This window comes from Corvus kubaryi, unplaced genomic scaffold (assembly GCF_017639235.1).
Source record: "Corvus kubaryi isolate FWS band 111438036 unplaced genomic scaffold, C.kubaryi_AGA036_p1.0 134, whole genome shotgun sequence".
Lineage (NCBI taxonomy): Eukaryota > Metazoa > Chordata > Aves > Passeriformes > Corvidae > Corvus > Corvus kubaryi.
The window spans coordinates 3,858,226-3,884,223 of NW_024580668.1; the positions used below are offsets into that span (position 1 = coordinate 3,858,226).

General features: G+C 36.8%; 1 protein-coding gene across 7 annotated transcripts; it reads right to left on the reverse strand.

The window, feature by feature from the left end:
* Positions 1 to 111: 111 nt before the first annotated feature.
* Positions 112 to 25,500, reverse strand: SYCP2 (synaptonemal complex protein 2). Of its 7 annotated transcripts, none has more exons than XM_042045830.1 (46): positions 25,313 to 25,500; positions 24,522 to 24,566; positions 23,755 to 23,895; positions 23,383 to 23,511; positions 22,345 to 22,449; positions 21,743 to 21,767; positions 20,985 to 21,070; positions 20,078 to 20,166; positions 19,498 to 19,532; positions 18,757 to 18,899; positions 18,626 to 18,678; positions 18,362 to 18,407; positions 18,089 to 18,184; positions 17,652 to 17,712; positions 16,946 to 17,094; positions 16,109 to 16,183; positions 15,494 to 15,652; positions 14,682 to 14,781; positions 13,997 to 14,115; positions 12,991 to 13,051; positions 12,829 to 12,886; positions 12,468 to 12,604; positions 12,065 to 12,162; positions 11,721 to 11,839; positions 11,452 to 11,482; positions 11,129 to 11,193; positions 10,966 to 11,023; positions 10,253 to 10,308; positions 9,705 to 9,753; positions 9,410 to 9,584; positions 8,950 to 9,014; positions 8,383 to 8,562; positions 7,477 to 7,660; positions 6,809 to 7,056; positions 6,525 to 6,695; positions 6,233 to 6,400; positions 5,764 to 5,854; positions 5,106 to 5,264; positions 4,670 to 4,797; positions 4,381 to 4,475; positions 4,200 to 4,299; positions 3,718 to 3,776; positions 3,330 to 3,408; positions 2,852 to 2,908; positions 2,475 to 2,576; positions 112 to 1,314 (listed from the first exon to the last, which is right to left on the reverse strand). In XM_042045830.1, the coding sequence occupies exons 2-45, from the start codon at positions 24,543 to 24,545 to the stop codon at positions 2,508 to 2,510; spliced, it is 4,395 nt and encodes a 1,464-aa protein (XP_041901764.1). In that variant the 5' UTR covers positions 24,546 to 24,566; positions 25,313 to 25,500; the 3' UTR covers positions 112 to 1,314; positions 2,475 to 2,507. The 7 variants fall into 7 exon arrangements, with proteins under 7 accessions (XP_041901764.1, XP_041901754.1, XP_041901791.1 ...); XM_042045820.1 differs by having other exon boundaries at positions 8,950 to 9,017; XM_042045857.1 differs by lacking the exon at positions 5,106 to 5,264 and having other exon boundaries at positions 8,950 to 9,017.
* Positions 25,501 to 25,998: the final 498 nt, after the last annotated feature.

The following is a 25,998-nucleotide window of genomic DNA, read 5'->3' on the forward strand; positions in this document are numbered from 1 at the left end:
CTGACCCTCTAAAGAATGACAGTTTGGTTCACTGTTACTCAAAAGTACTAAATTGGATAACCAGAGGCAGAAATGTAACAATGTACTTTGATGTTTAGCAAACAAATGGTTTTAATGCTTTCTTGACAGTAAGAAGAAAAAAGTTACTAAATGCTAATTACAAAGCAAATAGAACTCGTTGAGAAAAATGTAAAGCCAGACATTTTAATAATGCCTGACATGGAGAAGCACCTGAGGATTTATTCAGTACTACTAAAAAAAAGAAAAAACTTGTGAGGAGAAGAATAATACATTGATAGCTGTTAACCACACCTGATCAGTCAGAACAAAATGCTGAATTCACTCACAAGACAAACATTTCTCTGCAAGACTCTGAAGTGCTACCATTCTAGGGAGTCATTCAATGTTAAAAACTTGAAAAAGGCATTCTCGGTCTTGTAGCTTCATTGGGATGATCTCCATGAAGTGTGAAAATAATAAAATGCAGTCTGTCAAAGTGTCTGTATAGACTACTACTGAATTGCTGTGAGGTGGGAACAGTCCCCACACAGAGTGTCTGTTCTGTCCCAGGTGGGGACGGAATCCCAGGAACCAGAGCTGCTCCTGGGGAAACTGTCAGGCAGGAATGGAAGGTAAGGACACACAGTGCAACACGAAGTCTGTGCCAGTGCAATGGGAGAAGGAACTAAGGGCTCCTGGGAGAAGCGGTGTCAACATTTTAATGTTTATCTTACTTGAATATCAGCTGAAGACTTGAATGACCCCATCACTTGATCCAAAGATGTGTTTTTTCCTCTTTATTGAAATTTTTTAACTTGCTGGCTTTTCACAGAAATATGTAACATCATAACTAGCCTTTTAACATAAATATATTTATCATTTTATTATTAATAATACAGCATTAATTCTTAACAACAATATAATGATAGTCCAGCTGCAATATACAAAAAGTATAAACAGAAAGGAGAGCGAAGTTTCTTCAGCAGAAGAAGCATTTTCAATTTGAGCAGAGCAGATGAGCCACTGTTAACTACAAGCTAAACTTGGCTAATTACCCATGCACAGAACACTCCTGTTCAGCAGTGACACACGCTTCCACTGGTAATAAAGATTATATAAAACACATTAAAATTACATTGAAAAACATAATAAAATGAAAAACATTGTAAGGGTAACTTAGAGCAGCTTTTAAATGTCAAACAATGGCCCTGAGCTGTGTCACTGCTGCACCTGAACCCCGGGGTAGCTCTGGGTGGCTCCGTCCTTCCCGCGCTCTCCACTCCTTCCTCAGCCAGCCCGGCCTCTGCTCTGCTCCTGGGAGAGACACAACTCGTGACAATTCCAGAGCCACTGAGCACTGCCTGCCTGCTGCTGGGGGAGTCTGTGGAGGGGTCTGGACACTCCCTGGGCCATGGACTGTGCTCGGTTCCTGCTGCAATTTGGGATCACACCTCAGAGGGTTCAGGGAGGCTGTTCTTGGGCAGCTTCTTCCCAACAGGAAAGAGAAACAGGCCTGCAGTGCACAGTTCCTATCACTAACTAAAAACAAGGCTGTTGTATTATCTTTCCAACATGGCCTCACTAAGAAAAGAACTTGGGCCTTGCAGTGCACTTTAAAAACCTTGTAAGTTACAAGAAAAGTCCTGTTTCATTCCGATAAAATTCAATCAGACCAGGGCAAAGAAAAGTTTAACATCTCACGGAGTCCATCTAGTGGAGATTACAGTGAGCACAGGCTCAAAAAAACTCCAAACCACACAAAAACCAGAGGCTCAGAAAACATCCCTACGCTTACGTAAATGGGATGAGTGGACTGAGTTATTTACTGGAAATTGCAGTATAATCATTTCCAGAGACAACACGGCCTTGTGGTTTTCAAATTCTTACCCAAAATATTTGAACAGCAGCTTTATCTGACTTCTTACTGATTTAAAGGAAAATAGAAATGACATTGTGTAAAAAACCCAACAGACATTATCTGTTTCTCTTGACCTGTTTAATACAACTATTTGCAACACAGTTGCAAACACAGTGTTCAAACAGTTCAAGCACAAGCGTTGAGAGTGTTCTCTCTTAGAAAATCCTACTGAAATCCAACAAACAGCACTGAGACCAAACCAGGTGGTTTGGTCCCTAAAAAATTCCTGACTGTATTCTGGATCAGACCCAAAACATAGATTCAAAGTGCAATTCAAAGTCATTTCTCTGAAAGTCAGTTAAGTAACCTATAAAAATTGCTAAAGACTTATTTAAAAGTAGCATGTGCTAAAAAGAAAATTACAAATTACATTTTAGGAGACTCAGTAAAATAATTCCAAATCTCACTGGTGAGTGGAAAAGTCTTATCCACACAGATTTTAGTATTATTAAGGAAAATAAACTTCCATTACAGTAGTTTCCTTAAGTGCGACCAAAAAAAAGGAAAAAAAAGAAAAAGCTGTCAAATTTTCCATTACAAAAGTGTTTATATTCACCTCGAATTTCAGGAAGGAATCTGAAAAATCACTTCAGAATTCTGCCTTTGATTGAAACAAGGCCTGCAATCCTCGGCGAACATTACACAGCTCCTCTTCTTGCTGTCCAAAAAAATTACCTTTATCACTTTTATCACTGCTTATCACATCAATCACACCACATTTATCACATGCTTTTGAAAAAAGGCAGATTTTATTTAATGTACCTGGTGCACTATACATGCTGCTTTTAACATATCAAATGTGCTTCTTTTCAACATTAAGACTCAGAACTGAGTCCATTCACATAAATTAAAAACCAGAAATTAAAATTTTAGTAATTTAGTGTTCAAACAGCAAAAACTAAATAAAAATGAGGACAAGATAACTTTATTTACCATTTCTTTTAGAAATTTGTCTTGGAGTCCTTTTATGTCTTCTTTCATCAGATGCATCTACAAAAAGACACTGAATGCATCTCCTCTGCTCACAACTGCCAACACATTTTCAAGCAAACAATTGCATCCCTAAATGTGTCACAACCAAGAAATACAGATGCACATGCAGCCACCTGCCTGTGGAAAGGGATGTGTGTTTTAAATTTGTTCTTTCTTGCATGAGTAACACCAATAAACAAAGCCACAGAACCCAGTGTAAGTCCTGATAACTGCACACACCTTGGAATGGGTGAAATCTAGGCATAAACACTGAATATTTTTAAATTAAGAAGATTTAATAAATATTAAAAACTACAAAAATACTTATGTATCATTAATATAATGCTGAGGACAAAATCTTCAGAAAAAAGGTCTGTACTTATATCTGTGGATACAATTGAGGAATCATTAAAATGAGCAAAGCAAAAGTTCACCATACCTCTGAAGTAAAAACATTTTCTTCATAGTGAACAGAATGGTAGATACTCTTTTCAAATGAAGCTTTAAGAATCTGAATTCTAAAGAAATACAGGCAGTTCAAACAGCTTTGCTACATATGAACATCCTACACAGAGCACAAATACAGCTGCCCATTGTTGGCAGTCTATTTGCATTTAAAGCATGGATAAATATCCCCATCATTGTTACTGCTGGAACAGTCCCTCAGGTATGTGGAGAAATTTAGCTGGAGATTACATGAACATTTTAATCTCATTTTCTCATCTCATCAACCATCTCTCTTTATGGAAGAGAGAGGAGTTGTGCTGACTTCTCTCTCAACTGAACAGAACACAAATCTCACCCCAGGATTAGTGAACCCTACTGACCTCTGCTGCTCATTTTTCATGTACGTACTAAAAGTGTGCGAATGCTTTTTCCAAAAGGCCTGGAAAGAAAAATATTAATAGATGCTAATCATTAGAAACTGATTTTCCAAACTAAAAGTAATTAATATCTAATATGAACAAAATGACCACAAGAACAGACTAAACACAGAAGGGGCAGGAGTTACACAACCCCCACAGAAGCTGGAAGAAACCAGCCCAATAAAGTACTTGTAGGAGTTTATTGTAGGAGGAAAAACATACAGGAATTCATATAGTGGATACATGTAGGAAAACATAGAGTGGCCCGAGAATTCTAAGAGCATCCTAACTCCTCAAATGCATTATTTGAAATTTGACCCAACTAGAAGCAAAAAGGGCTTTGAAAATCAAAGTTAATGATCTTAAGTTAAAGATGAAGTGAATAATCTATAGATTCCACAAGAATTCCCTTTTATTCAAGATCAAACAACTAAAATACAAACCAAGAATTCTTTTTCCATGATTTTCAGGGATTGAGAATCCTTTTCAAATTTCTCAAGTTCTTCAGTGAGAGTAAAATGAAATTTGTCCAGCTGCCTGATCCTACCAAAACAAACCCGGTTACTTGTAGAAGGTATTCACTGCATTTTAAGGATGTTTTAACAGCAATCTTCCATTACTGACCTGCATTCATGGAGTTGGTAACTCATTGTTGCCAAATGCTGATGGGCAGCTCTCAGTGTTTGCTTATTAAAATTATCCATTTTCCGGGAGCGGTTCTATGGGGATGTTTTAACATGAAATTCAGATTATTTCCACTTTAGGAAAAAAACCCTGTAGTATGTTCAGTACTGTAACTGCTTAATATCACAGCAAACCCCCTTTTTTAAAATGTAATTGTGTGGTGCAAGCCAAGCTGTCACCTGTGTGCTCATGTACCCCCCCGAGTGATACTGTACATGAAGGGTCTTGCCTCAATTTTCTTGGTAAATTCTTTCTGGAGCTGCTGACAAATGCTGATGGTTGAGCAACCATGCTCCCAGAATTCCCCATCCAAACCAGACGGGTCATTTACAGATTGAGTGGAGACACTTTCAGACACTGAAGAGAAACAAAACATAATGTCAAATGCAGTATTATAAAGTCCCCTATGTGAAGTTAGCACAGGGCCTAGGACAGCTTTCGTTATATATAAATTAATGTCACCCATTAGATGGCTGAAACCAGTTTCTATTTTCATATCAATTTTCTGACTTTTTATATGGATCCAGTCTCCAAACATTTAGAATATTTTATTTCTCTGCTTTAACATGTAAAATGCCTTTTTTTTTTTGGATATTATATTTTCTTGTCAAAACTTGAATTTGTCACATTATTTTAAAATTTTGCACTGTCAGTCCATGACCAACCTCTGTAAGTAGCAGCATCATCTGTTTTAAATAATTTTTTTGGCTTTAAACTTATTCTTCTCCTTCCTTTCTTTTCCTCTTTGCTTGTTTCTGCCTCATCAGAGTTGCTTTCTGTGTCACTGTGGTAAGTTCTTTTGAGGTATGTCTGTGCACTCGGTCCTTCATAAACATGGAAACAGTGCTGCATTTTAGCATTATTTAGAACAATCAGATGGAAGGATAAAGAAGATTTTATTGACCCATTGGATGCAAACTCTAGGAAGATGTGTCTTGGCTTTAAAACATGAGAATTATATAAAAATTAATAACCATTACATTTATAGAGGGGACATTCAGCTGAACTCTGACTCATGAGCAAATCTGGGATTTTTCTTCATAAAACCATTATCCCCATTTTTTCCCCAGTATCAGTGGGAATGCCTCTTTCTTTGGAACACAACTAACTCTTCACTAAATCGGTATTTTGGAGTCTAATTTTCAGGGTTTTTTAAGAATAATTAAAACAGCAGAGAAAATGAGAAAAAGAATAAAAAATGGAATAATACTGAAACTATATAACAAGATTTAAAAACTTTGGCCATATTATTATGCTAAATAAAACATTTTTCTTAACCTTTACGGAGACACATAGGAAGTCTTTTGTGTTAAATGTCTGTACCTGACTCATCCATGGGGACATAAGGTTCTTGAATCCAAGACCGTACTCTACTCCTGCTGGAAGCAGACAATGGAGATGGTGGTACACAATCCTAAAAGAAAAGTCACTGGTTTATTTACTAGCTTCAAAATTAAATTGCTTTTAGAAGTCTCCATCAGAAACTCACATTTATGTTGAGAAAATAATTTATTTTTTATGGGAGGTTACTAAGAAAATATTTACTCCCTGTTGTTTTTTTAAAATACGAATTGTATCTGATCTTGTTGGAATATAATTCTTTCATTGTATCCATATGATAAATAATTATCTAATTTATCTCCAATATTTAAAAATTAACTATTAGCAGGTCCCAAGAAGATCTGTGTTTAATATGGAGATGCATTTCCCTTAAACCTCAGCACCTGGAAAGCAGATAAAACAGACGCCAAGCTGCAGCCCTCTTCTGAGAGCAAGAAATATACTAACTCACCTCTTTACTTTTAGTGAGAGGCTTGGTGGGATCCTGGAGTTTGTCTTTAGCAGAAAGTGTGTCTGAAAAGCAAGACTGGAGACTGGAATCTTCATTGTCATTCCCTGTTTCCAGCACAGCTCCCTTTGCATGTTTTCCACTGTCAGGTTTATATGTTGTTAAGCTGATCTACACATTAAGAAAAAAATCGTGATTGAAAGGAGATGTCCCTTAAATGTCACCACCTGTAAACTGGTAAAACAGACAAAGAGCTGCAGGTCTCTTCTGAAGAGCAAAGCATTTAGGAACATACCTCTTCCTTGTTTTTGGGGATAGGTTTAGTGATATCCTGAAGCATTCCTTTAACAGAAAACGTGTCCGAAAAGCAACGTTGGAAACCTGAATCTTCATTATTGTTACAGGTTTCTGGTGCAGCTCCCTTGGAATTTTTGCCACTGACAGTTTTATATGTGGTTAAGCTGAGCTGTACATGAACAAAAACCCCCAAACATTATTGAGAGGAGAAGCACAGAACGTTAGCAGCTGAATGGAACAATTTCAGTTAAAACAGCTCTAGAGAAATGTTAATGCTCTTACCAAAGATGCTTCAGTTAAAACTGGTGAGAAGCTTTTCCTTCCCAATGTCACCTTTGTAACTGCTCTCTCAGGGGACTGACTTACACCCAGACTTTGCATACTCTTATTTTGTGGACAGAAATCACTGGGAGAGATTTCTTTCTCAGAGTTTAGCATTTCCCTGTCTTCTAGTGTCGACTCCTGAAGACCAAGTGACCTTTCACTGGAACTGTGCTCTGGAGTAACATCTCCTGACACTCTGTCAGCACCTAGGAAACAATTCCTGCACTGTCAGCGCCAGCAACGGGAGTTACACAAGAGAAGCCAAAGCCCCACACTGCTCCCTGCTCCAGCCTTAGGAATTTCCAAGCCTCAGATGGGTGGAATTTGGCACAGGCCTTGCCACAGTTCCCCTTTCTCCCTCTCTGAGTTTCAGCAGTACCAGATTTGTTCTAACACTGACATGATGTGTTTCTATATTACACTGATGTCAAATAACTGCACCAACCCGTAGAAATGTCAGTGACATACTAATACAATTCCTTAAATTATGTGGAGCACCTGGAATTATGGGCTATCTCTTGTTTTAGGACCATGTAATAAAATTAAAATTTACTGCTGTGATAACCCTCAATTAACCTCCACTTCTTGATTCAGTACTGCTAGAAATTAGAAGACAAAATACCTACATCTCATTGTCTCAAGCGAGGCAGGGCTCTCAGCTGAAGGCATTTCCACTTCCTTCTGTTCTGCAGAATTCCTGGATTTGACCAGTGCTTTCTGCACATAGCTATCCACTCTCTTTGGCTCCACAGGTACAATCTGCAGTACCTTTGGCCACCTGTAATCCTTGTTTGCACCATTCATATGTTTCTATTAAAGTACAAAACGTTATATATAAACATCTTTGTAACCACAGAGCACATAAAAGCTGATAAAGAGAGATATGGATATATTATCTATATGTACCATTGATCAAGCTGAAGGACCATCATCAGAAGTACTTAAATCCATAAGCAAATCAGGTTTTCCAACATCAATAACCACTGAATTTAACTCAACACATAAATTTCTATTCTTATGAAATACTTAATTATTGGAGGCAATTACTGATGCTTCAGGACTTAATGAATGAAGGTCATAAAGCTTTCCATGTATATTGACATGTTATACTAAAACAATGAAAATGTTTCAGCAACCAGTGTTCATTTACTAAAAATCCTACTTGGATATTCAGCAAATGTACTGACACAGCATTACCAGCATCACATCAACTCAACAAGATTTGGCTCACTAAACCCTCCCATTTAAAGATACTTTCAAATATTGTCACATTTGAAAAATACAGCTCACAGTAGTCCTTTGCAGCAGAGTAATACTCAGAAAGAGAAACTAAGAAGATCCCTTAGGACTGATTTTCTCAGCAGCTCAATACACATCATTAAAAAAAAGCAATATTAAAAATAATAAAATTAACTTCAATATACTCATGTTGGGCACTTAAAATTCAGAAGTAACAAGTACAAAGCAGAGCAGAGTTTACTTTGAAAGACATGGCAGGAATGGATTTTTAATAATCAACTGGAACCACACACCTGTATTTTGGATTTCTTCTCCTTAGAGGTGCACGTTGGAATCTTTTCTTCACTCTCAGACTCAGAACTGGATGGCTCTTTGTAATTTTTTGTTGCTGCTGCTCTTCGAGGGAGTTTTTTTCTGGTGGATTTTACTATCATTTCATCCGTTTTTGAATTCTGGGGTTTACATTTGTTTGTCTTTGGAAGAATAAAACCATCTTCAATTTACAAGAATGATTAATACAAATATAAGATAAAATGGCAGGTAACTTGGTTTAATTACCTGAAATGCATTATCTCAGAGCAGAGCAGCTAAAAAGGTTTAACTTTACCAAAGCTCAGCGAGTCCAACCATCATTCTACCAAAAACAGTATCAATGTACAAAAATCATTCTAACTCACTTATGCCTAAAAAACCAGCTAAATACTACAAGAAAAGAATATAGTACTTGCGAAGAATAAACTGTATTTAACAAATGATCTGGGATAAATATCCCATATTTATGAAAAATTATTTTAAAAGTTTCTGGGGGAACTAAGAGATTTTGAATCTATATTAAAAATCTAGTTGAAAATTACACTTACCTTTTTCTTATTTGTATTTTTGCTTTTAGGTTTATCCACGTGGCAAGCAGGTTCCGAGAATTTACCTGCTGTTACAATTCAAGAAGGTTGAAAAAAATCAGGAAATATTCAAATGTTTGTCATTACTTTTAGCTGTAAAATAACAGAATCACTTTCATGCCCACAAATTGATTAATTCAGTAACTGATTTCAGCCCATTCTTTTTTTAAAAAGACATTTTTTTTAATTGACAACAACTTCTACCTGTCCCATCCTCCAACAGTTTTCCACATTAAAGTACAAAATTTCTGTAAATTGATTTTTATAAATGATTAGAACTAATTTGAAAATTCTTTATGCTTGGAAACAAGACAACAAAAATATATGGTACCTGCAACACAGCACATGCCATGCTGGGCACTTAATATCTAAGGACAAACTTACTGCAGCATTCTTCAGAAATACGAAAAAGGTTTCTTACTTTTGTCTGTGCTTATTGGTTTCCCTGATTTTTTATTTCTACTGTAATCAATTATCTGGGCTTTAGGTTTTCTCTTGGATTCCTCCAGCCAACTGATCTCTGTCTTGCTGTCATCCCCTCTGTTTTCTGTGTCTGAGTCACTAAAGAGATGCTTCTTGTCTCGATTGCTCCTACTCTACAAAACCCAAAAAAGTTCTTAAGTTACTGATTTGTTTTTACATGTAGTCTGCTTACATAATTGATATTTAAAGGCAGGAAGACAAGTTATCCTGATCCATAAAAATCTGACCCTTACCTTTTTTCCTCCTTTCACTTCCGCACTGGATTTACTGGTGGTTGTGTTCCTTAATTAGAGAAATAAAACCTTTACACAATACATTTAAAAATAGTTGTTCTAAAACTTCCTACTATTCCTATGATATGTGGACTAAAGATTCAAACAGAGGTACCTACTTTTGTTTCCACATTATTTTGGAATTACCTGTTCACCTCAAACCCTAAAGGTTGTGCTTGTTTCCCAGTTATCAGGAAGAGCACACAGTAACAACACAGCCATTTCCAGGAGGGTCATTAACCAAAAACCATCCCCCTCTATTCAGGAGTTTCTCTCCCTGTAGTATTCCATGAGGAGAACTGTTTCCTTCATGGAACACATTCCTTTATATCACCTTCCCAAAGGACAATCATGGAACAGCCTAGGACAACACAGCAGTGTTTATTGCTTAAAAAAACCAACACAGCCAAGATATTCTTGTCATGCAACATTCCCTGGAAATTTGTAACTGCCTGCTGGAAAGTGCAGGCTGTACTTGGATAACCAGCAATCAAAACAGAACATCCTACCCTTTTTTGTTTGTCTCTGTATGAACACTCAGTTCAGTCACACGCAATTCTTGGATCTAAAAATGCAAATAGAGAGGAAACAAATGGAGGTTTTCATTTATTATAGAACTTGAACAAAATTAAACGGGCTACCAGAGAGTACCTGCTAAGGGTTTTATTCCTCAGTTATTACACTGAGAAACTAATGGTCATTAATTTCTATCTTAGAATTATTTATCAGAGCTCACAGTTAAAACCAGCTGCAGCTGACTGAAGCTTTCAGTATCTCAAAGCAACACAAGAGTTCCCAACCACCTGCTTCACCACCTTCCCCAATTCACCAGGCTCCTCTGAGCCATAAGAAGCAAAACCATCTTTTATCATCATTAGATTTTCTTTTTGCTCAAACATCTGGAAAAAGATGTCTTTGAAATGGGGATTAGAAGGATGGCAATAACGTTATCAGGATAATTTAAGATAATGATACTCCTAACACACTGTTTAATTCTTAATTCAGGAAAAACATCATCATAGCTTGAAGTGGCCAGAATCTTAAGACAGAGTATATTAAATATCTGAGAATGCTAGAGGTATTTACATGGCAAACCTTTTCCCCCACTTAGTTCACTGATATAATTTGCATTTTCAGATCTTTTTTATACTTTCAGTAGACAACATTTGACTGATTTCCTTTCTATCTTATTCATAACATATAAGTTGCAGTTATTTCTTACTCCAAGCTTTATTGTAGGCTCATCAAACCCACTGATGTTAAAGTTGTAGACATCATCCCTGCAAAACAGACACAGAGATCAATTTTGTGAGTGAAGTAATGAACATTTCACAGTCAGGTGTGAGTAATCAGAAATTGTGTTTGAAAATGTTGTAACTACTTACAGAACATGACCAGCAGTTATATTAAGAAAAGAAGTGGTTTTTAGGGTCCTCTCCTGAACTTCTTCCTATCCATAAATGAAAAGTTAGCTGCTCTGTCAAATTTGGACTGTGCATGCATAGACACTGTCATCTCAAAAAGCAAAATCTTCATCATGAAGATAATCAGCAACAGTTCAATATGGCAAAACATATATGCAGCAAATGCATAATTAACATCTACAAATACTTAATATTCAATGGTATTTGTTAACTTTCCCTTTACACCTACTGACTACCACCATATATATACATATTAAAAACAATTCCAACAAAAGCACTGTTACCTTGGAGAGCCAGGATTTATTTAAATGTGTCCTAAAAATAAAGATACATTTTGTTAAATGCTCATTAGAATATATGCATTAGAATAGTGCCTATATAAACACAAACCTTATCAAACCCAGCAAATTTATTCATGCATTTAAATACAACATCAGTTAAAAGATGGATTAAAAGAGCCCAGCCCCTTTCATTTATCAGCATTCATCGGTACATCACAGAGACAGCCAGAGGCACACAGACTCATCACAACAGGAAGTGGTTCACATCATACCTGTTAAAGCCCAGGGAATCTCTTGCTTTGCTTTTCTCATCACTCTTGTCTTTGTATCGGTCACTGATTTTACTGATCAGTGATTTGGCTGCATCTGCCATTTCTTTAGACTTTGGTTTCTATAAAAACAGGTTAAGACTCAACATCCAACAGAAGAACTAAGCTGCACACAGAACTTCAGGTTCCTAACAACCCCCTAAACTTCATTAAATGTCTCCTACATGGATTAAATTACAGTCATTTGAAAACCATTTTCCCTTCCATGACAGTAAACCCACCAATTCTGAAACACTGAAAATTTGACAATTCTCTTAATTGCAAGTGGAAAGGTAAGAAACTCTCACTGTCTTTGACTGTTTTGGATTTGAAGTCTCTTTTCTGAGGAGAACATCAGGGTCCTCTTGTGCAAGATGAGTATGCAAAGATGTGTCAGACACTCTGGCTGAAAGAAATATTTTAAACCATGGTTCAGTAGTAGTTTCAATATTTTTCCCCTCTGTATTTAACAGTTTCTGTTCCAAATGATCAACACTCTGACTGCCACTAAGGATGGTATCAACTTAATTGTCTTGGTTCTGTTTTTTAAATTTCTTTACCTGGAGAGGTACTTCAAAGACCTGAATAAATGCTTTTTGTTTCACAGTTCTCTCAACCAACAGTAATAAAGGGGGGGGAAAAAAGCATCATTGCAAGTTAATTTCTCTGATCTATTTTTCAGAGTAACAGTTGACCAAGTGTGACCATCACCTGGATGGGATGCACATGCTCGTGATGGATTTGGCTTTTGCTCGTCCCCAGTTGTTATATTCTTCTCAGGAAGAGGGAAGGTTCTTTTCTTCCATGGCTCAGTTTTATCAAAAGAAGTCGCCAAAAGACCAGGCAGCCTAACAAAGACACCATCTTACTGTCAGAACTTGAGTCTCAGTTACAATAAACATACATCATAAAATAGGAAAATGATGATATATCTTAGAGTATCAAAGCATTTTAAATTTCAACAAAATTTTAAATTTCAACAAAAACCAAAATTTTAGGTCTGGTAATGCCTGAAAATTCTCCCTTCAAAGTGAGTGACAAGAGTGACTTGGAATTCTTTTCCAATACTTACAAAGGTTTGTTGCTTCTCCCAGCTGGCTGCGAATCAGGAACAATATCTAGCACTTCATCTAAATGAGACATTAATTTGGTGTCAATTATTATGACCAAGAAAATGGAAAAAATTAAAATAATTTTAGAAGTAAGGACTATCAATGCTTGTAAAATTACTTGCCTAAAGTTTGCTTTTCTGTGGCCTCTTGTAAAATTTTTAAAACTTCTTCAGAACACATTTGCTACAGTGGAACGACACCCAAAAGGAAATATTAGTGTAGGACCATAAGCAGTACAACTTCATAAACTTGTGCTTTCCCTAACAAAACATGACATTCTTTTTCTCATTTCATGGAAGTGCTGTATTTTTCACGTATTTTTGCCTCATTCATGGTATCTGACTTCCTGATCTGTTCTGTTTTGCAGAATTCATTGTCTACTGTGCATCTCTGCCCCCTCTAAAAAGCACAGTAAGTAACACTGCCAGTTACAGCCCATAAAAGCCAAAGAAATGCTCTAAACAAAACATTCTGTACATGAAAGCCTTTTTCAAAGTATGGCTGGATCAAAAAATGCTTCAGAGTCCCATAGTCTGGGGCTTGACCTGAATCTGAGCAAGGCAGACATTCACAACCAGAAATAATATAAAAATATTATTTTGCAGTCATTGTTCAATTGGAAGAAAACACTCAAAAATATACTTAAACTGCAGGTCAGTGACACCTATTTAGTTTTTTTTATAGTAGTGAATGCCTGATCAAAAATGCACTAACACTTTAAATGCTACAAGCTGAAGACATGAACATTTCATAACCACAGCTGAATGTATTCTGTGTTTTATGGCTATTTCACTAGTGCATAATCAACTAGAGATTATTGCATGCACCTTTCTCCTATTATACACAAAGGAAGAACTGAGGTTCCAGAAATAGGAAGTTAATTCTGGGGGCAGAACTGATGAGCGAATGCAAATTGTGCTTAATTTTGTTAGAGCTCAGTCTGACTTCAAACATGTTAAACCTGAAATTCAGAGGGCAAGAAAACATCATGCAATAAAGTAAAACATACTATTTTCTAAAAGTGACTTGCTGACTGTAAAACTCTAGCTCTCTGAAATATGAATTAGGAACAAATTAGAAATTAATGTTATTCTAAGAAAAAGACTTAGCTACAGAGGACATGCATACTCCAGGAGGTTCCTGATAGAAATTCTTTGTTCTGCTCTCATTTATTGCATCATTGTCAGACCTTTTAGTAGAGCTGGTCATTTCCAAAGGCAATTTAAATCTCCCTTTAAAAGGAGTGGCTGCAACAAAACAGAGATGTGTTAGAATTGCACCAGCTCTCCCATTACAATTACAACAAGAAGAGTTTTGCCCACAACCACAGCTATTCCATGAACTCCAACAAAAGCTGGTTATTTTTCATACCAGCCCCTTATGGACCTTTAATAATTCCATTGATTCCAACTACGTTACATTGAGATTAAGAGCTCACAGACTGTGGATGTCTGGAGGCAAAAGCAAAGCTTGTTACAGGCTGGCTCTGGTAGAAAATAGTTGGTTGCTATTTAAAGACTTCCCTGTAATATATTTTTACTGAGTTCTCAGCTTGCTCCAGCACCTGCAGCTCTGCAGGAAAAAGGCCAGGTGACCCTCAGCTGTTGGGAATGCAGTGCAGCCCCTGTCCTACACCATGTCTATGGACGAGGAGCAAGCAGCCCTTAAGCATTTTGAGTTTAAAGCATCTGCTCAGGAGATTTTATAACCTCTCCTTTTCATTTCCAGCTCTGCCAAGGATCACAGTTCATACCTGAGTTTCAAAGACCATTTTCAAAGTGCATTTTTGCCCTGAAAGCACTTGCAAACTTACGTGTGCTAACAAAACCCAGTGGACTCCTTGTGGAAGCTCCTGTAGTTCCAGGAATAAGCACAGATGCTTCAGACACTTTCCTTTTATGAGATGGAGTTATCTTGAGGAACAGAAAAAACTTGACCGTAATACACTGATTTAAGGCTGACAGAACAAGAATTCAGAAAATCTATTGCCAGGAGTCTCTTGACACTTTCCATTTTTAGAGTGACAATTGCTGCTGCAGCAGACATCAAGCTAATGCGATTTTTATGCAGTTATACTTCAGTTATTTTTAAACTGAGATTCATGGTTTTTGCTTTCTAAATTAATTCAATGAAGTATGGGCAAATCCTGTCCCTTGCCCAGCAAGGGATTCCCTGGAGATTCTGCAAAGCTACAAACTAAGAAGAAATAGGTTTAGAAACTCCTGCAAGACACCCACTGCTGCCCGATGAAGACATGGTGACTATTTCAGTTTTTACCCCCTCCCCAGCAGTCTCTGAGGCCATACTTGACTTTTCCATACTGGGGCATCTGAGCATGTCTTCAAAAACTTCTCTTTAAAGAGAATTCTCAGAACACTGTTGTCTAAAGAACATTAACAATTCCTTTTCACTTCTGTCACATTACTGCAGTTTCAAAATACTAACAAATTTTTTAGCAAAAGGATTGTTATAGTTTAGTGTCAAGTCATAAGAAAAATAATCAAACCCTGTAGTAACTATATTCTAACTGTCAAATAAGAAGGGGTTAGAATATTAAATATTACAAATATTTAAACTGACATGCATTTTCTCTCTACTCCTTTTTGATTTGACAATCCTACTTACCTTGGAGGAATCACCTCTGGGTTTTTCTTGACCGTTATTTTTACTCTGAGTCCTCAAACTTCCAGGAGGTTGCTGAGTTTTGTACTTACTGAGTTTCTCCTCCTCCTCTCCAGATTTTTCTTTCAAACCCGGTGACAATTGACTTTCTGGTACCAGAACCTATAGAATTATTTTAATTTCTTTTAATTTGTATACAATATCAGGATTTTATAATGTCTTATTTTTATATTTATACTAATACACAGAGCAACTTCTTCACCCTAAGTAACACATCACCCACTAGAGATTCTGATAAAATTCAGAGGTTACAGACTTCTAGTTTAAAAAGCTTCCAACTTAACTACTAATTTTGGTACAAGAATGGGTTTTCAAGTAACAGTGAACATAAAAGAACTTCCTCTGTGCATATGTCTGTTTTATTCTATGATTTAGATATTAGTATTTCCCCAGAAAAACAATACATACATACTAGACACCACTTGCCTGGCTTTAGACTTATCTATGCCTATTGATATTTTAAAGTCCTTGTTTTCACTGTGAACAATTATCAATTATGAATAATCAGACTAATTATACAAACCCAAGAAACCATCTCAGCACACTGAGGTAAAATACCTGGGATCCACTTTCATCAAAGACGATGTGAACAGTTGTTTCGGCTATTGATGAAGACTGCTTTTTGCTGAAATCCTGCAAAGGGATATGTCAAAATAGACATTTTGCTCTTATTTTAAACAAGACACAAAATATTTAAGTGAGAGATCATAAGTGTCTGAAATCAGATTACAGAGAAAAACAGATGCTACAAATTCACAGCATTTCCATCCCTCATGAGTTCCTCAGTCAGTGAGACTTCAGGACAAAGAGCTTGTTACAAGCAGTAAGGAGTAAGGTATGGCTTGCTAGAAGTGTTTTACTAAATGAGTAAATTCATGAGTGGTAATTGCATTGCAAAACAAGATAGTTCATGAATAATTTCTGAAAGTATTTGTAAGCAACCAGGTCGTGTTTCTGGAAAATTAAATATGCAATATTTGACATTAAGATATGGTGTTTTTTCACCAATCACCAATTTCAGGTGATTGAGTCCAGCACTGTCAAGCCCACCACTAACCCATGTCCCCAGGTGCCACATCCACTGTGTTCTAAATAACCCCAGTGATGGGGACTCCACCACTGCTCTGGCAGCCTGTGCCAGGGCTTGACAACCTTTTCAGTGGAAAGATTTTCCTAAAATCCAACCTAAACCTCCCCTGGTGTAACTTGAGATAATTTCCTCTTGTCCTTATTAAGCACCTTTCCCAAAGCTTAACATATTCTGCTGTTCTGTACCAGTTAATTAGAAACTCTTGGTATGGAGAGATACCAATAATCACAGCTGGAACATTTATATGGCAATGAGACTGATTTTGAATCAATTAAAAACTATTCAAAAAGGTGTTTAAATCTTACCTTACATTTATGAGATCCGTAAATCTTTCTGGTCACATCTTTGATTTCCAAGATAGAATCAAAATATAAAAGAAATTTCCCTCCTTCGAGAGTGCCCACATTCATCGGGCTTTTTAAATCTATTGTTAATAATTTCCTTGAACCTTTTTCTGGACAAAAACAAAATTTGAAAAGCAACTTCATTTCAATTTAACAGCATCTCATTTCATATAATGTTTGTAATCACATGACAGATTCCTCAGTTCAGGTACTAAGATTAATATCTTATTTATTTTACCCTAATCTACAATAATTTTATTAGTGAAGCAATTTAAGATTTAATCTTCTAGAAATACTTATTCTGTATATTATTCCACAGAATTTTCTTTGAAGATTACTTACTATAGCTGCAAACAAATTACAGATATTTACTGTTATAATTAGATCAAAAGAAATATTATCTGTCACTGTCTTATGGCTTACTTTGTATTGAAATAACTCTAAGACAAGATTATGAAATTATTTTCATAAAATCACACCTGCATGCCCAAAGTGCAGATGCGACAGCAGTGCAATTTTGTCCCTGATAAAAACAGTTCCTACAATACTTTAAGGGAGAATTCTGCTTTGCTAGATTAAGTCAGTACTTTTAGATTAATCAGTTTGACATTAGTTTGCAAACCCAAGTAAGAATACAACAAAAGGTCCCATTTTTGAGTTCAAATACCTTCCAGGCTGTACATGTTTACATCATCTTCTCGTATAAGGACGGTTTCCCACTGAAGCTCCTTACATGAAAAACACATTTTGAAAGAAAGAGAAGTATTATATTACAATTAAATGAAATCCAGAGATCAAAGTCATTCAGTGAGGACAAATTTCCAACCTTTTAAACATCTGTTACACAGAGTGACAGGAACTTGTGCTTCACTATTGCTCACTGTGTACATGTTAAGCTATTTCCAAACAGCATTAGAAAGTCATTACTGTGAAATTATCCGATCTAAATATCAGCAAATCTGGATTTTTTTTTAGCCTCATCAACACTGGAATGCACACAGTAAGTTCAACATGTTGAACATGGGGAAATAAAATCTGACACACTCCAAGGAATGCGTATCTGCTGCCTCATAACAACCCAGCAGGAGACAAATCTCAGCTTACTGCATCCTCTGCTGCCACGTAGAAAGAAATACTTCTGCTGCCAACATTGAAATCAATCCAAAATGCTTCCAGGTTTTCATCCAGTGGTATCTGGAGCTAAAACAAAAAGAACAGGATACAAGAGCAGAGAGCACCGATTTCTACCAGCTAAGAAGCTTCATGTTGATCTGAACCTGTGACAAACTTTCAGTCCATGTCTACTTGTATACTTTTGAAAAAACGTGATCTTATTTTAGCTCTATTTTTTCCTAACTAGAAGGCAGAGTACCTTACCTCATATTTATCAAGAGCTGCTGTTAGACATGGATATGAAAAAACCCTGTAAGAAAAGGATATTTTTTCAAGTATTCTACAATGCTGTAAATAAATTTTGCAGATCTGAACACAGCAAATGGATTTTGTTTTCATACACTTTAGAGACTTAGAGATCCCAAAGTAAATTTCTCCCCCAAGGATGTAACATGAAATTTAATCACAACATAAAAACCCAAAACAAATCCCCAAAAAAACCCTTAGCATTAAAAAAATCACTTTTACCTTCTTTTGTCTCCAAGCATGCCATTCACCTGGTTAAGAAATTTTCTGCAATCCTATTAAAACATAGAACTTTCTTAAACAATTGTAAAATGGAAGTTTCCCTCCCTAGAAATATTCTTTGTGTGACTTACTGTCTCAAACTCCGAATCTTTAATTCCTCTAAATGCAGTGGCCACAAACTCCATGGGAAACCACTGGGAGGCCAGTTCTCCCCTTTGCTTCTCTGCCACCATTCTGCACAGAGCTTCTGTGATGGCCACTTGTGTGTCATAATCTGCAGCACAACACAAGAGGAGATTTAAATAACTACTGAGGTGAAAAATAGTATGAGAAAACTGGCGTAAGCAGAGCTGAACATAGTCTAGATTCTATTAGATCCAAATATGTAACCCATAAAGGATAATTAGAAAAATAAGTATGGGAATAACGATGACTAAACAACTTATTTTTCAAAATGAACTCCAACCAAACTTGCACAGACTGTCAGAGCCACACCAGGTGTTTAAACAAGAGAAAGTTTTCAACTTTGATCTCTCTGAGCTGGGAAATTGCTGGATACCAAAGTGATCCCTGAGGGAAATTACAGTACTACTACCCATGGTCACAGCTCACAGCCTCAAAGACTGACTTCCTTATCACTTTTCCTATTTTAAAACTTTTATTCTAGAGAAGAATTGAAAACTTTAATACGTTTCCCCTATGCTGAACACACAAAAACATTTCAGCTTGCAGCTTGTTTTCCTGCAATATTTAAATTTTTCAGATAACTCGAATCACAACATTCTGCAGCTTCAAAACGCCTTCTCTGGTTACTTAATGGGTCTGCATCTAATATTTAAGAAGCTCAATACTAAATTAAGTCCCATGCTCACCTCCAGCATCCAAAATTGTCCTCCCCATTTCACTCCTGCCAAACAAAGGAACATTGCATCAAAAAGTGACAGCAACACAAGGCCCAGAGTAAAGGTTTATTATAAACTTTCAATGTGTGAGACAAACCCCTGATTCCATGGAACTGAAAGACTTCCAAGGGGTAAATACCTCTGGGAGCACTGCTGGGGGACCTGAATCACCTGATAGATACAATTTTGATTTTATTTGCTTTTTTGAATTGCTGTAAAACAATTTCCAGTGTGAACAACCGAACCTTCCAGCGACTGATTCACTGTGCTTTAAGCACATTCTTACAAATAGGAGTTTAATTATTTTATGACAACTGGGATGAAGAGATGCCTGATCCAGACTGGGAAAGAGGAAAATTCAGGCTCCTAATGGAGAATAACCCATGAGAATACCTGTCCACAGAGAATTCAACAGCAAGTGCAGAAGTTGAGTTAAACAGGGATCAATCTGCACAACAGCTTAGTAAAAACTGCCTCCCAGTTTTTACTCCCATTTGCCTCCCTCTGCAAATGATGGAATGATATAAAAATTATACTAAAGATCATTTACATGACAAGTAACATCTCCTTTGTAGAAAGTATCTTTTTCCTGGCATCTCGAGGGATCTTGTCAAGCAATAAATTCAGTTTTTTTATTACCTACGAAGAGTGGAAAAAAGGGAGCAAGATTAAATATAACGTAAGTTTGTTAAAGCTTGAGTTATTCTTATTTTTGGCCCTTGTAATATATTTCATACCACTGAAGAAAGCAACAGGCTTAAGTAACTGCAAAACAAGAAGAGACGAGTTCTACATGAGTTCTAAATGGTATTTATCTTACTAAAGCAACCTCAATTTCAATGAATTACTTAGTTTTAATGTGAACAATAGTTGCTAAAAAATAGGTTAAATACAGAAACAAAATCTTTCAAAGCCAGAGTTCTGTCTGCAGTTGATTGCTGAGCTAAAGTGTACCTTGAATTAGCATTAAAAAGCCATTCCTTTAGGGAAGTAGCCTTTACAGAAGACTTTTTTATAACTTTCCCTTTCTTTAGAGGGAAAAAAACCCTGACAACCTGAGGTTACTAAAATAAACAGGAGAAATTTGGAGTGTACTAGAAGGAACGCAAATTTCCTGCAAGTGACTAAAGAATTTACAACCAACAATCTTAATCCTATTTCTAGCAGCTGTAGAGCACACTGTTTCCTCTGCTTTTATACAGCTTTCCTACCAGAACTTTATTATCACTATTTTATAACTTACTCTCAAAAAAAAAAAATTGTAGGTCAGTAATCTGAAACAGCCCCAACATATGAATAAATCCAAACATTCCCAGAGAAACATTAAACAATCCTTCTGATCCTAGAGCACTACAATATTCTCTTTTTTGTAGCATCTGCCCAGTTAAATAACTCTCTCCACAAAGTCTGTTAACACACTAACCAGAAAACTGCTGCTTAGAAAGAAGGATGTTTACCTCCTGCTGAACATAAATATTAATTCTTGCATCAGTGATGAGGTAACATGTTCTCAGAACAAAGTTTTCTAATATTTGCATTTTACCTAAAAAGCAGGAAAGAAATAATTCAAAGAGCTGTCAAGAGTGTATTGTTAGGGTGCCCCATCATAAACATTTGGGAAAGGATTCCTTTTCATTCAGAAATAAAATACAGCATGTCTGTCTTTTTATATAGGATTAGTGATATATAAAACAGAATAGTTACTTCAATTTATAGTAACTATGTTTCTATTCCTGTGCATCACTGTGTAACTCCCCTGGGCAGGAGATTTTTAATTTTTAAAGGTGATTGGTCAATCCTATAACTCAGTTGTCTGAGATACAATTCAGGTGGTGGAATTTTTCTCCCCAGGGCCAAAGAAATGAATCTTCCCTTTTGGTCATGACAACAAACAGTCTGTAGGGACTTTCTCTAGTGCCACACTGAAAGGTAAGGGCAGGGTGACATTCATGAGGATAAGGTCAATAAGGAAGGGTCACTGTGCTGTGCTGAGCTGTGACAGGACCTTAGAACCACCTTTTTTAAAAAATAATTCAGTTCATTTGCCATCTCTGAGACTTATAGTGCTTTTTTATTACTGACAACAGCAAGTTACAAGGAACCCTGTCCATAGAGAAACCTCAAACTAAAGCTGACATGTCACAGGAATGAGAAATGTTGTCCTTTCCGTGTTCTGAGAGACATTTTAAACATCATTTCTGCTTTTTAAGCTCACCTTCAGGTCTGCTATCACACACAGCCTGCAATAAAAAACCCAAAACACATCATTTTGATAAAGAAAATATTACAGCATTAAAAGGTCAGGCAACATATATCTGAAGAAAGTAATCAAAAAGCATTTAAGAATTTGAAGATATTTTGTCCTTAACAAAGAATCTAAGAGATGATCTCTACTAAAAAGTGTGTTTTCCCAAAATTATATTTCAGTTAAATTTACTGAAATTATTTCACCAATGACAAAAATTTTTATGAAGAGAAGAAAACTCACAGATCTAACTGGACTAGAATACCAATAATGGATGTAAACAAAACTTGATCAAGATGAAAAATTTTTGTTCATTGAGCATTTACCGTTATTGGTTTTTTTTCAATTTATTTCATGATGTCAGCCATGAAGAGAAATTAGTGTGAATACAGCAAACTGTTTATCCCAAATGATTTATAATCTATTTCAGAAGTCATTGCAATGTTAACCTTAGGAAGATATTAAATAGAAACACATTTTAAAGTCCTTTTATTTCTAAACTGGTAACAATTACTTTGATAATTGTTATTGGTTACTTTAATAAATAAATTTTATTATCAATGTATTTTTACCAGCAACATGATGAAGAAATCTTCAGCCAGACTTGTAAGCATTTCATTCTTTTCATCTCCTCTGAGGACCAAAATTCCTTTTAACTTTTCAAACCAATGGACCATGTAAAGGGAAAATAAAGGTAAATCTATTTTAATAGCCTGGGAAAGGACAATGGTTTGTATTATACTTAAGTAAATCTATACAAACTCCACAGTGATTCAAACAACAGCATCACTACTCTGCTGAGCAGATGTTGGCCCCAGACTGAAATTTTTCACTCAGGCTAAACAAAGTTAGGGGATTTTAGGGACTTTTTAACACAAGAACTGGAGATCTACTTTGACATCTGCCACCACAGACAGAACAGCTGAAAATTGATAATGACTGAATGAAAGAATGTTGTTTCTAGGTGTGAATACAAGGATAAGGTTATCATCACCCTGGTTTTGTTGTTTATTATTAAAGCAGCTGAGAAGGCAATTGAGTAACTCTCATCTGACATTGCCATTAATTTTCTCCAGTGAAATCTCTCGTGAAAGCAGTTAGGAAGTGGTATCTGCTCAGGATTTGCTGAGTTACAAATGATTCATGTTTCTAACATGCAGGTTAAAATAACACCAAATAATCAGAACAGCACTAAAATCTGTTGAAAGAGCAGGTACAAAATTGCTGCTGTGGGAATTAACCAGAAAAAATTAAACAGCACCAGGAAATTCTAATTCTTGAGTCCATAGCAATATAGCAAACTTGTATGAAAATATATCATCTTGTTTTAATTGCTGGAAGCATATCTAAATTAATTATATATTGCATGATTTGCAAAACCCTCACGGGGATAGAGCAGCATCCCTTTATAAGGGGTGCCTTGACAAAGAACATTTATATATGAACAATGTTTGTTGCAAAGTTATGGGAAATTCCTAATTCTGACCCAATCAAGAACCAAATCAAACACTGAGCTGCTCAGCACTGAAGCACTTAAGCTCAGCTTATGCACTTCATTGATGTTCATATATTTATTTAGAAGTTCACAGATGCTTTATGGTTTTACTTATCCTTCCAACAAGACCGTGTTTTATCATTGCTGGGAGTCCATCTTCTCCTGCTACGCTGATTTTTTTCGCACATTTCTGAATAGCATTTAGCAAAATAGAAATGCTTCTGACTTCTTGTTTGTCAAGTGCCTGAAATTGAAATTACAACATAAACTTTAGTGTGAAGTCCCACAAGAACCCATATTTAATTAACCAGATGACTTTTTTGTTCTCAAAAGCCACCTTAACTGCAGATTAAAGGAGAGATTTCATGCTTAAATTTTATTTTGGGTTCTTAAATCAAGTGGTGGTATCAACCAAGCCAAATGAAAAAATCTTTTTCAGTCTCTTCCAAAAATGGTGTAGATGACTTTGATGCAATGATTACATTACCCAACAGAGAAGCTTGTCCAATTTGTTGGCAAACTGTTTGCTGCATTTGTGAGAGACATTTTCACATTCATCTGTGGCCAGAAATTGTTCTAAGGATTGGAAATCCTTTTTTCTTGTAGCTTCGTCAATTAACTTTTCAAACTGTAAGCAATAAACCAAAGCAACTGTATTACTGTGTGCTTAACACTGATACAACACATTAATTAACACAGATTCGATGCAAGTTTTACACAATCACCTGCTGCATTTGAAGCAAATATTCTGAATCACAAAATAATTAAATGTAAAACCTTAAGTATAGAGCACCTTATTCAATACATTAATCCTGCAAATACTTACGCACTGAGAATTTAATTATTTGCCTTAACTAGCTATTTTTAGTTGTAAATGTTTCCTCATTTACAACTAAATTCCTACAGAAGTGATTGTTGTATCAATGCCCCTTACTCAGTATATTTAATATTTACACTTCCAAGTTACCTCAGGCATTTCGCCCCTTTATTCTTTCTAAATCAGTTATAACTGGATTTCAACATTTTCATTTTAAGCATCACCTCAGTTGATTAATCTCTGCCAAATGTATATAATTTATTTTCATCAATAACAACTTCCAGTTCCTCTTGCTTTCCACCCAGCTACTTTGCACTAAGCTATGTCAAAGGAAAATTTCTTCCTACCACACTGCACTGCCACACTGAAGACTTTACTTGCAATTGCATGCCAGTAATTAAAACAATCAATACTCATTCTGCTCCATCAGCACATACCTGCAACTCATTCCTGGCTGGCATTTTTGCAATTCACCAACTCAGCTGCATAAAAGGGAACAATAACAATCATCACTTACACCTTAAAGAGGTTTTGCAAACACATTGGCAATCAGTCAAAATACATTACAAACTCCAAAGTTTGTCAGTAGTATAAATGCTACATAAAAGCTATTTAATGGGGCTATAAGGAAACTTTCTTGCATTGATAAACAATTACTTAAAGCAAAAGAGAGGAAGGAATGATCAGTTTCATGGCTGGAGGCACAGACGGGCCTGGGACGACCCTCAGGATTTCCCAGCAAGGAAAGAGCACAGATGGTTATTTGGGACAGGTGAGTCAACAGCAAAACTCCATAAAGGCCTCACCATAAAATGGTAAATTGAATCATTTAACACAAATATCACAAATGATACAGGAAAAAGTCTTCTTGATTATATATACAGTGATGGCAAAGTGACTGTCACCAGCTAAAAGCAAGATCTGGGTGTCAGAGGCTTCTGAAAACAGTGTCTTAATACTCAAGGGCAGGTAAAGTATTTGCATTGTTGAACATTTAAGAAAAGCAATGAACCTGTTCATGCCTTGTATGAATTATTTTACACCAACCAAACCATCTACAGTCAACAACATGCAGCTTTGGTCTCCCCATCCCAGACATTATATAGACCAAGCAAACAGTGACTAAAGATAAGAAACGACTTCTGTAGAATAGCAACTGGGAACACAGCCTAGCTATTCCTGTACTAAGTAAGACAGAAATAACAAATATAGGGTGATTTTAAATTACTTTTTCCAACACAAGAACGCAACGGCCTCCGCTGAGGCCTGTGCTGACACCTCACAGCTCTCCTGTCTCCGGCACGCTCAGACAGCCCTGAGGAGGAAACAGAACCCCCTTTTGGACACAGGAGACCCCCACGCCCGGCCGGACCGCGCCGCCGGCTCTCCGGCAGCGAGCAGCCGCACCCGCGGGCAGCGCCCGCCCTCAGCGCGGGCCCTCAGCGCGGGCCCCGCCCCTCACCGCCCGCGCGCCCACCGGCGCCAGCCAATCAGCGCCCGGCAGCTCGGAGCGCGGGCCAATGGCGCGGCGCGGGGCGGGGCGGGCGCTGCGGGCCCTCAGCGCGGGCGGCGGGAGCGCCTCGGGCACTGGAAGTTGTGTTTGTCTACAGCAGGTGTTTAGAACCAACTTCCGCGCACACACAGAAATTACTGGGCATGAGCTTGCTAAACCAGTGTAATCCATTCCTGTGCTTAATTCAGAAACTCTTTCACGGCCCGAGTAGGTGCAAAGACGCTCGGTTACAGACCTGCTGTGGGCAAATGGCTTTGACTGACATCTGTGGTTTTTATGATGCAGAGGGAACTGGATAATGTGCTTAAGTGGAATCCAGCAGCGCACTGGATAATGTGTCTAAATGGAATGCGACAGTGCCAAAGAGGGGCTTTACCTGTGCTGGTGTATCTATTGCCATA

Coding starts and splice junctions, on each gene's coding strand:
- SYCP2 (XM_042045820.1), bottom strand. CDS start 24,545: ATGCCAGCCAGGAATGAGTTGCAG. Junction 19,533..20,077: donor AAGGAGATGTTACTTGTCAT/GTAAATGATCTT, acceptor TTTGTTTGGCAG/GAGTGAAATGGGGAGGACAA. Junction 18,679..18,756: donor AAGATTCGGAGTTTGAGACA/GTAAGTCACACA, acceptor ATGTTTTAATAG/GATTGCAGAAAATTTCTTAA.